The 11,647-nt window shown below is 43.0% G+C and overlaps 2 protein-coding genes across 2 annotated transcripts; both read right to left on the reverse strand.

Annotated features, from left to right (window-relative positions):
* Positions 1-162: 162 nt before the first annotated feature.
* Positions 163-5,546, reverse strand: rab6bb (RAB6B, member RAS oncogene family b). The gene is made up of 8 exons (XM_003975553.3): positions 5,339-5,546; positions 3,501-3,559; positions 2,878-2,931; positions 2,441-2,546; positions 2,246-2,357; positions 2,029-2,122; positions 1,607-1,673; positions 163-1,210 (listed from the first exon to the last, which is right to left on the reverse strand). Exons 1-8 carry the CDS (start codon positions 5,406-5,408, stop codon positions 1,146-1,148), a joined length of 627 nt encoding a protein of 208 aa, XP_003975602.1. The 5' UTR covers positions 5,409-5,546; the 3' UTR covers positions 163-1,145.
* Positions 5,547-6,294: 748 nt separating this feature from the next.
* espnlb (espin like b) lies at positions 6,295-9,572 on the reverse strand. Its single transcript, XM_029830656.1, has 5 exons — positions 9,537-9,572; positions 8,578-8,710; positions 8,325-8,443; positions 8,078-8,254; positions 6,295-7,977 (listed from the first exon to the last, which is right to left on the reverse strand). Exons 1-5 carry the CDS (start codon positions 9,549-9,551, stop codon positions 6,391-6,393), a joined length of 2,031 nt encoding a protein of 676 aa, XP_029686516.1. The 5' UTR covers positions 9,552-9,572; the 3' UTR covers positions 6,295-6,390.
* Positions 9,573-11,647: the final 2,075 nt, after the last annotated feature.

An 11,647-nucleotide genomic window follows, 5' to 3' on the forward strand; every position in this document is an offset into this window, starting at 1 on the left:
TCACTATTCATATAGTTCTAAATCAATTTTGCAATCTTTTTTTAGATTCTATGGACAAATAACTGATGTGTTCAATCATTCAATCAGTGTGTTAAATCATTGACTTCATCAACATACTCTCAGGTAGACTGGATCATTTTGCTTTCAGGTAAATGTTGATTGTTAGGAGAGTGAAGCCCTTTATTTAATTTTAATTTATTAATCGTTGACATTATTACATTATTCATACTGGTGAACAAAGACCACTTCTACAGATGGACGTTCACAACACACATATTACATTATTATATACAGTGCAGTGCATTACAGTGGATCGTTATATGTGTATTACCGGGATGACGGGTCAGGAAAGGAGGATTGGAGCAAAGGAGGAAGAGGAGCGGCAGAGAACAACGGGAAGTTGTGATAGTTAAGTTGTTTTTTTTGATACTTCTTTTTTTTAACCACAGTACAGTTTGTTCTAGAAAAGTTAAACCCATAGAGAGATAGAGTGCCACATTTCACAGCTACTGTTAGGTGAACCTACTGGAAGGTGAGTCTGGTGGGAATATCAAATGAGATACATTTCTGACATGAGATGCTATAGAGAGATGCTATAAAACATTCTAAGATAGTCGGTCTCCTCCCAGAGTGTGGAGACCCTGGGGGGTGGGGGGCGGGCCAAAAAGTCAAAGCTCAGAACAGCGTGCATGCGTGCTGCAGACATTCAGACGTGTTCAGCCATCTAGAAAAATGGCTGACCTCATCACTTCTTTTGTGTTTAGGCATCATTTTTGGTGCTTTCCTTTTTTATATATATATATATAAAAAAATACAAAACATAACAACGAAAAGAAATCTATTTGATATCCGATGATGTTTCGTTCGTGTTTCCAAAACTGTTTTTCTTTTTTTGTTCATTTGCATTTCAACTTTTGTTTTTGTCCTTTTATTCCTCCTTTTTGTTGTTCCTCCAGTCACTTACATATTGACAAAGTATACAATATTTTACAACTGAACAAGACTGAAATATAACATTTGATTTGTCCAATCAGATAAAGGCCTGCATCCTATATCCAATTAGAGAAGTCAACTGGAAGCTAACCAGTAGTAAGCAACACAACAAGCCTATGGTGTGACGGGAGCTGTCCGATTTCAGCTGTGCATTAACATGAGCATCCACCCTCGGGGACGGTGGGCTCTGCTGGTTTATCCAGCTTGATGTCGATCACTGGGAGTGCTCAGTTAAGGAAATGATGGACGTTTGAATCTGTAGTCCAAAACCTGGTGCTTAATTTGCAGATAGAGGGGGACACGGTGGAAAATTGTCAAAATATCTATCTATCTATCTATCTATCTATCTATCTATCTATCTATCTATCTATCTATCTATCTATCTATCTATCTATCTATCTATCTATCTATCTAGCTATCTATCTCGTCGTTCCCATTTGTTGCCACTGGGTGGCGCTGTTTCTGCAGTACGTTCACAGAATAAAAATACAACTAAAAAAAATAAATAGTGGGCTGCACTTTTTCTGTGACTAAGAGATCAAAAATAAATTGCCCCCTCTTGTTGTCTACTTGGGTGCCAGCAGAGTGAGTCAGAGTGACTCTTAAAGGATACTGCCTTCAGGATTTGCATCATCCAAGCTTTCCATTCCAGGTAAGGCTGCAGCGACACGCCGGAACAGCTGAAGGGAGGTAAGAGCATTCACCGGAAGAAAGTGAAATAGAATCTCAAATATAGGTGAACATGACACAGACCCAAAGTCATTTCCATACCGGTGTACTGTGAACCTGGCAGCAAGGTTTGTAAGTACTTTCAAATGCATCAAAATAATAACTGCATATAATTGAAAGCCTTATAAAATAGCAAAAACAACATATACTATCTCAATTTTATGCTTGAGCACCCAAGTAAATCAGCCTGAAGCAGTCAGGTTGTGTTAATGTGAGTTGTGTAAAACCACATCTGTGTCACCATCACCAGCAGAAGCAGAGAAGTGCTCCAGATGTGGTGAAATGTGGGGAGACTGCAAGGATCACCTGTTTGACATTGCAGCCTGTCTTGGCACTGGTCTCGATGAACATGACGTTCAACTCTTTGGCTCTCTGCTCTCCTTCCTCGATCGTGATTTGCCTGCGAGCCAAAAAAACCCCAAAAAAACCACTCCCATTTCACCGGTGCAGTGTTGACTTACATGGCCCTGACACATCTTCAATGTCTCATTCATAATATATGACTGTGAACAGTCTGCCACACCGTTTCTCTTCCAGGTCTGTTTTGTTCCCGACAAGCATGATGATGACGTCACTTCCTCTCTCTGTCCTGACGTCGTCGATCCACTTTGAAGTCTGCTGGAAAGAGTTGACATCTGTGGAGGGCAGATGTGTTAAAAGCCTGATGTCCGTGCGCTACAATGCTTTTACAGCACTCTAACCACAGTGTGACTCTCACTTGTGATGTCATAGACCACCACAGCCACCGTAGAATCACGTATGTAGCTCGGGATGAGGCTCCTAAAACGCTCCTGCCCGGCAGTGTCCCAGAGCTGCAGCCTTACCTGCAGCGACAGACGAACTGAGAGTAATGCGTGTGGCCGATGTGGAAAGAGAAATCGTATTAATACTGGCATTAAGTAGACGGTGCGTCTTGGGGTAGATAAGCCAGCATGTCAGTGTTATTACCCACAGAAATAACCTCAGGGTAATCATGTTAGTCTGTGAAGAGAGCAGCAATTATGCAGCTCAAAATCAAATCAAGGATTAGTGGGAACAGGCTGGAATTTGGGACGTTTCTTACTCAGAACCTCAGCTGGATGCAACAACATCAGCACAACCATCTCTACAAAGTGGAGTGTTTTTTTTTTTAAAGTGACAGTCAAGGTTTCCTACTGTTCGGTCTTCCAGGTACATCGTCTTTGAAAGGAAGTCTATCCCGATGGTCGCCTGGAGAGAAGAGACAACATGGAACAAAGGAAGAGATCAACACAGTTAATGCGAGACCGTAAAGGCGAAACGTCTGCCCGTGCCATCTGTTGTCCCTGGAAAATTGACTCTTAAAATCTACAATTAGCTGCAAAGAAAAAGGCAGAACCAATAAGTGCTGAAACTCAATCAGACTGAATGACTAATTTAATATGCGCTGCCCCCGAGACTAAATCTTTCAGACTGTTAATGTACCCTCCTCCACAACGGAACCGATGCCGTTCGTTTTTCCTATAAAATGCTCCTTGTGTGGTTGCGTGACTGGAGCACGAAGCATGAAGACAGTTTAAGGGGGGTTATTTAAATGCAACCTGGTGCTAATTTGCATCTCAATCAGGGATTTTTGGCTAAGAAGCTTTCACTGTAATGTTAGCTTCCTAATAAATCACTGCTGGGTCGTAAAAGACTTAAAATATTAGGGACGTGCAAAGCAAGGTTATTAGAGTCATTACTTAAGGGCAACGCTGGTGTTTACCTGTAAATGTGTTTTTTTGGGGGGGTGGGGGGGCAGGTTTAGGGTGCAGCCTCACCTGATATGTGTTGTCAAAACTGTCGTACATGAATCTAGTGATGAGAGATGTTTTCCCCACTGCAAGAAGAGGAAACAGGGATGAAATTAGCTGCTCAGAGGTCATAAATGCTTCAGCAAGAGCTTCTGCTAGCCGTTATTGCTATTATTGATTAACTTATTGGTTGCTTTTTGCAATCATCCATGCAATCATTCCTCCCTTAGGCGAGACAGGTGAATATATGAAAGTTGTTTTCCTGAAAAATGACGTGATTATGAACCAGTTTAGTAATTATTACAAACTAAGTAAACTTAAAATAGTGTGTTTCCTTTCAGACATTAAAAACAGTTTAAATAGATTTAGCACTTAGAGAAGAAAACTAAAAATTGCTTACTTGTTATGAAGTGCTAAAACTCTCATTGAGAGTTCAGATTTGCAGTTCTATTTAATCCATATACAATACAAACCAAAATTTATTATACTGTTGGTCATTACACAGGATCATGAAATTTGATCAACTATGAAATATATATTGGTGTTTCATATGCTTTATCTGTATTTCCAATGTTAGGAAGCAAATACATAAAGGATCTATTCAATGGCATTGACATTTTCACCATTTTACAACCAGACATCCACTGTTGGCCAACTCATCTCTCTGTTTTGCATGAAAGCATCACTAAAAATACTCCCGGCCATCCTTGAGGAAATGGAGCAAAAGCGCATTAGATATTTAAGACTCCTTAGAGCATCAAGGTGAGCTCCATTTTTATTGACATCCCATCCGGCATTGTCCTCATCACCATTTTCCTCTCAGACGTCCACGGGACTGTCTCTTCTCCCTCTTTTTTTCATTTTTTGTCACGCATGGAGTCCCGTGTGCAGCAGCCATGCATGGGCAGTGGCCACGGCAGGCCCCGTTTCAGCACCTCGGACAGCAACATTGCAGCAGAGGCCACACAGACCTACACGTTGGAGCATCACGCTCTCACACACGCACGCACGCACACACGCACAGACACACACACACGCTGCCTCTCCGGCTTCTTTATTTGTCCGATTGTGCGTTTTGCTGCCCTATTTGACGCGCGTTTCTCTGCTGCCCACTCTGGATGTCTGAACACGTAGACCGCCCCACGGCACCAGAGCCATTATTGATCCTCACCTCCCCAATTTGTCCACATCACATCGGGATCACACGCCCCGTCGTCCCAGCCCCAAATATATAGATCGGTGAATAAAAAGTGTGGCGTTGTAAATCTGTCAAGACATTTTTTGAAAATCATTTCAACGCGACTGTTTATTCCACATCGAGGTTTGGAGATACAGCGAGAGCCTTGGGTGTGTCCCGAACTGACACACAGGGGACTGTGTTTATAACCGTTTCTATTAAATGAACCCATTGTTGGACACAACTGGGAGCAGGGAAATTGGGAATGTTGATGATAAATGTTGATAATAAGAGTTATGGGTGAAATAAAGGGGTTATGGTTTATTTGTCGGCCACTGCAGCACATCAAAACATCCGAATCCATATCGACTGCTATTGTCGCCTCAGTCTGCAACATCCACGCATCTTTAACGTTAGCCCCACACAATCAGCAGTTATTTTATGATGATGATATTATGGGCGCCGTTTGCGTGGATGTGCTTTCTATTCCCCCCCTTTCGCTGTTAATCAAATTTTCAACAGTCGCAGATTGTCTTAAAAAGGGCGTCACATCCACAAATCCGGCCCGCACGCCATCCATCCGGGCTTAAACTCCCCGAAACCAACCGATTCTACATGACAATCAGATATAAAAGCATATATGACAATTCAATGGATGGTAGCCAGACCTCTCCACGCACTGACTCACCGCTCTGTTCTCCCAAAAATACGAGTTTAAACTTCCTCAGGGGGTTCCCCAAATCTCCTCCAGCTGACATGACGGCAGATAAAAGGCTCAACTTGGATTATTTTTTTTATATGTTCTTATCGGGTCGGAGCCTTCTCCGTCGTTTGTGCGCAGGGGGATCCTCCTCTTCTCACAGAATGATGGGAATGCAGCTCAGCATCCTCCTGTCAGTTTTCCAGCCGGGTTGCGCATGCGCAACCTCACCTATTTCACTCCGTCACCTTGCTTATCGGACCCGAATCATAACTCTCTCAGTGGTCCATAAATTATAAAGGAAACGAAAGGTTTCTACCAGATGACCCACCTATCTTAGTGCTTATCAACCAATATTCATCGAATGTCTGTTATTTGTAAGATTAGTGTAAGGTTAATTTGAATTAACTAGGAAGAGCCTCTTTCTTCCCTGACTTAAATAACTAACACGGTTGCTAAGAATGCTGTGTTTCATTCCGAGTTAAAAAAAAATAGCACAGGGAACTTAAAAAATACTTTACGACATGGAAAACATATTCTCAAATTAATGCATTGATTTGATAAGAGTGCCTTCTGTAAGGTAGTGGTCAAAGTACCTTTCCTCGACCTCTAGCCCTGACTATTAAGGATTTGAGTGGTCTAATGACCCTGTAGAAGCCATAGTGTTTGTCTCCTTGTAGGACCTTGTAGGGCACGATGGGACTAGGTGTGAAGGCAAAGTGCAGCCTAATAAATCCAAAATGATAGACTGCTGTACACTTTCTGAAAACCTGCCCTGTGCACGTGATGGCTTGGCAACTATGTGTTTCACTCATAGGGTCAGATCAGGACAAGTGCACGAAAAATGTCCTCATCTGCATTTTTGTTGTTGAGGTTAATGCAATAATCAATGTCAAATTGAATAGAATAACTGTAGTGACATTAAGTTTACAAAATAATGTTCTGATAATTCATGATTAGAAGAATTTTATTTTGATCCCACCAGTTAAACACAACAACAGTTCATTTTGTCCAAAAAAAGGTCAAAATTAGCCTTGACACTAATGCTGGAAATCAAACAGCTCTGCCTCCTTCTCCTTCCAAAAAGCAAAGCTCCGGTCGATGTATTTACAGATGTCTTCATTGTTGAAACAGGAGAAGTCTGTGACACCCCCGCAGTCTTCTGGAGAAGCAGCTTGAACTACAACCTCTGGGACGAATTTGGAATCTGGCAGCAACAGCGAGGATGGCGATGGACAGTGGCGCCGTCTTGAGTCTCCGAAGAAGTGAACCTTGATGTCCTCGAAACCGTCGCTCCACTGCCGCCTCCCCTCCCGAATTTCTTGGAGGACGACCTTATGGAAGTCCCGCACCACCTCCCAGGGAAACGTCCCAACATGGTCAAAGACTTCAAAGCAAAGGAGATGCCTCATCTTCCTCTCCGCAGGTGACAGCTGCTCTTCTAAAATGTGGAAATACCCCAGCATGAAAAGGTCAAGGGTCAGGTCGTCATGACTCACTGGAACGCCCTCCACATCTGGCAGGAACTGCTCAGGGGAGTAGATTTCCAGGTATGCAGGACTTTGTGAGGCGCCAGAGGACGATTGATCAGACCTTTGCACATCTCGGAGGTCTAGTTTATTCCTCCAGGAGTTAAGCATCTTGTCCACGGCCCCTCGTTGTTGGCAGAATTGAAGCATGGAGGTGATTTTCTGCGACGGGGTAGCTCCTGTTGCCGCCTGTTGTCCCTGTCTCTCTCGCGCTGTTCGCATGGAAATCGCATATGCAGATTTTTTCCAGTGGCTCAGGAAAAGCACCACTATGCGCTCTTTCCTCAAGCTGGTTGTTTCCATCACAGGCATGGGTAGGTTAGGACTGCAGTAGCTCACCTTACAGCTGAGGCCCACGTTGGCAGCCTGCTTTTCAGCCATTGGATTTCTGGATAGTCTTTGATCTCCTTTTGCAACCCCGGCAAAGGGATATATACTTCCAATCTGACTTTCAAAGGTGGACCTGAGGCTTCTGACAGATACTCCAGACTCGTGGATCTCCTTCTCCACTCTCTGCATTCTCGCTCGGCTGTAGCTGTTATTCTCCAGACGATGGCTAAAGGCCGACGCCATCCCTATGTGAGGAATCCTACAACCGCCAGAGGTTATAGGATCACCATGTTCCGGTTGATTCGCTTGCCCATGTTGAAGCAACATCTGGCCGACATCAAATCCTAAAGCCCCTTTTGCTCCCTGCAAGCCCTTCATTTCCTCCATCGTCTTCCCACCTTTTATCTCGGGAATATGAGTCAGATTGGCCACCAGCAGGGACATGCTCTTAACAATCTCTGACATGCGGCTGCACCATGCTGGCAATTTGAGCTGCATCTTCCCTTCTGTTTCCATCTGCTGTAGGACCTCCTTGTTTAAGCTGATGTTTACGATTGGTTCAGGCAGAATCAGCCTCAGCTCCTCGGTGAGCCTCGTCAGCTCCAGCTCAAAGGCCTGGCAGCGCTTCTGCAGGGAGACCGTCTCGATCTGCTGCTGTAGGTACACCAGGTCTTTCTCTGTTAAGAGCTCACCAAATGGCCCCAAGACCGCATTATGCACTTGGGAATACTTCCAGCCATCCACAGAGGTGATGCCATCAGTCATATCCTGAAGAAGAAGAACATGAAAGAAGAGATATTTAGCAAAGAATACCTGAGAGACACCATGTGGACTGAGATACAGGACACGCATAAACGCGGAAATTTACCTGTCTCCTCTGTTCTAGGTCATCCTGCAGCCTGACCTGCAGCTGTCGCACCATCACCTGACGCTTCCACTCGGCTATGGGGTGGCCGGCCTCATCATGAGTGGGCACCAGGGAGTCCACATCCGCGAGAATCACGTCGATGATCGGCACCTGCTCCAACTCCTCTGCGTCAAGCTTCTGTCAACACATCATGGATGCATAGTAAGCGTTGCCGTTAAATGGCATGTTTGGAAGCAGACTAGCTCACCGTTTGGCCTGTAAAAACCGCAGTGATTCCAGCCTGCCTCAGAGACTTAATTGCCTTTGTGTGACACATCAGAGAGAGATCTCTTTCTGGAGGCTTCAAATGGTTGAATGATGTCACCACTGAAGGAAAAGAGAGAGAGAGGAAAAAATAGGATTTCTATTGGTGAATTTGGGGTGTGACAATGGGGTGTCTAATGTTTAAGGTTATCTTCAGAATAATGATTGAAGTGAAGTTACGGTTGTGTGTGGATCACCTGATGAGGCCACCTGTACATGCTGGATGGAGCCTGCGGTGTGTTTGTTTGAAGATGCAGCGGGAGTTGGAGAGGAAGAGGTCAGAGGAAGTGGCGAAGGCTGGCGAGGCAGGGGGAGCACCTCCTTCACCGGCTGCTGGGGACACACATGCGCCCACGGTGGGGGTGAGCAGTGCTTAAAGGGAAAGCTGGATATTTTTACCACCTGACCTAAATACTCTCTTTTATGAATTGTGCAACTTTAAGTGGCAATAAATGCAAAGTAAATAAAAGGGATGTAAAAGGGATGTAAAAAATGCAGCTCAAGAGTCTTTAGCTGCATTTTTAATTGCATATTATTGCAATTTTTATTGCAGCTTTGTTCTTTCTAGGCACCCATATTTGTAGTCACACCATCACAGTCACGTCATGCTTTCCTCCTTTGCACCATCATGATGAGGAACAACAGAAATATGATCCAAAATGGCAATAAATAGCTATAAAATAAACTTAAAAAAAGGCTGAGCTGACAAGTCAAAATGATTCTTGATTAATACAAAACCATAATATCCCCAGTATATTAAAATATCATTGATCTGAGCAACAACGAATCACAGAGTATTCAATTCTACTATATCTAGATCTATATCTTATTTGTAACCTGTAAGATGATTTATAAGATTCTCATTAATTCATCTTCCAATGAAAATAGACAATAGATAAATCTTTAAACAAGCTTTACGGAAAATGTAACAAATAAATAAGTTAGAATATATTTTTTGACAATTAATTAAGCATCGGCCATCTGTACTTGTATTTTTCTGCAAAATTACGTTCAAACTCTTGTAAGATCTCTTTAGGTTTGTCAGCATACTAAGCTTATGTCTATTTTCTTAACAAGCACTGTTAGAGTCTACAGCCATGTTATTGGTAGGTTAAAGCCTTCTACTAGACTCATCTCTTCACTGGTGATTGGTCACCTTGCTGTTCTCCATACTGGGTCTTTTTAAGGTTTGGAGGTTTTCCAGAAGATCTTTTTTTCTGAAAATGACAAGAAATGTGACACAGAGAAACACACAGCAGGGAATACAAAGCATTCTCAAGTAATCTACTGAGAGGCTGAGACCCCCTTGGTGCTGACACACACACACACACACACACACACACCCTTGTACATCTATCTTTGCGAGGACTTTCATTGACATAATGCATTACTCAGCTCCTTACCCTCACCCTGAGCATCACAACTAACACCCTGACTCTAACTTACTCCCATTTCTAACCTCAACCTTAAAACCATTAACCCTCAGTCATTTGAAGGCATCAGGACCAGTCAAACTATCATCATATTTTGGTACTCCATATGTAGCAAGTACAAAGACAGACAGACAGGCAGACAGACAGACAGACAGACACACACACACACACACACGCACACACACTGAATGTAATGAACAGGCAAACAGATGACATAGCTTGTAGTACATGGCGCAAAAACAAGTGGTGAAACAGGACCCTGCTCGGCCAGAGTAGCGTAGGCCACACAGAGTGCTGGAGAAAGTTAATGCTAAAGTTGGGAGAGACATGATATCCTGCTTCAGGTAACTGTACTGATTCACAAGCACCATGTTGTGCAATAGCTGTTGATAATCTGGCTTGTAAGCCTTATTTATTGCATGCAAAACTCTAGCTCACTGTACACCTGAGCTATATGGTACAATTACACTAATTTCAGCTTTTTGATTTGTCCAAACAAGCTTTGTTATATATTCAGTGCTACTCTATCAATTTTTTACTGTTAATGAGGAAGATAGAATGGCCTTTTTCTATATATAACATAGTTAAATAACATAGTTAAAATTCATCACTGCGACGTTACTCAACAAAATTTGTCACTGTTTCAAAATTCAAGCTTCAAAATAAAATGCATGCAATACTCACAGACTTCAAAATATGGTTCAGTAAATGATAAATCACAGCCAAAGAGTCTGGAGAGATTACAAAGTTTAAAATACAACCGAAAACCTAAATAATAGGTAGTGGTGGGTGGGGGAGCTTCACAAACTGTCACTTCTTTCCTCGCGTGTACCCGCTCCACAGCAAGATGAAAGAAGCAGCATCGGTTGGATCCAAAACTCAGATGGGGGGCCTTCTTAGTTTGCATAATTAAAGAAGGGAGATAGGGTGACATGCACCTGGAACTATAGGATATAAGCTCTGTGAATGTATGTAGCAGAGAACAGAATCGGCCGGAGCTAGCGTGTGCTTTGTTGCACTCAGACGCCTCCTCGCCATGGTTGCTGTTTGTTATGACACACGATCATCGTCCCTCACGGCCTCTTAGTGGAGCTTGGCATGACTTAGCTGCTGTCCTCTTGTGGGGCAGAGATCAAGCAGTTTTGTAATTTAGACACAGATAATTACTCATTACTCTCCCACCAACAGTTGGCCTTGGTTGCACCCATAACAGTGTATACAGCAGTATACTTGCAACGGCAGATTGGGTGTTAACTATTTGAGCCTCTTTTTAAAGTCCAGCTGTTGGCCTTCAGACACAATTTCATTATGAAATAAAATGACCTTAGTATTCATCAATAATCCCCCGGATGCCTGATGGGAGATGTCTATGCCTCATTCCAGGGTCTTTTGTGTTGCAGCCCAGTACTTCAGCCTCTTTTGTTCGAGGATTAGTCTGACTGGCCTTGCTGCAGATGAGCGTGGGGTGCACAATCCGTCATGGAAAAACTGTATTGCACAGCACACGTGTTCTAGAATTGCATGATTATTATCCACCATTCGATTTGGACTGTTTCTCAACAAGAATGCAACATTCTTAGGGTCGCTGTTGTATTTGACATGCATTAAATGGTGATTTCTGAGAGACTACTTTCCTTTGAAACCCCTTTTTACAGTGTTTTGTGCAAAATGTGAACTATTGCTCCTGACTTTTTAAAATGGAAATCTGTCTGCAGGAAATTTATTCTGCTGCACATGATTAATCGAGACACATGAACAAGAGAAAAGTGGAAGCAGAATCAAACAGGGCTTTTGTTTTTACCAGGAGAACAGTCCGGTATTAAGATTTGTCTTT

Source organism: Takifugu rubripes, chromosome 22, assembly GCF_901000725.2.
Source record: "Takifugu rubripes chromosome 22, fTakRub1.2, whole genome shotgun sequence".
In the NCBI taxonomy this organism is placed as follows: domain Eukaryota; kingdom Metazoa; phylum Chordata; class Actinopteri; order Tetraodontiformes; family Tetraodontidae; genus Takifugu; species Takifugu rubripes.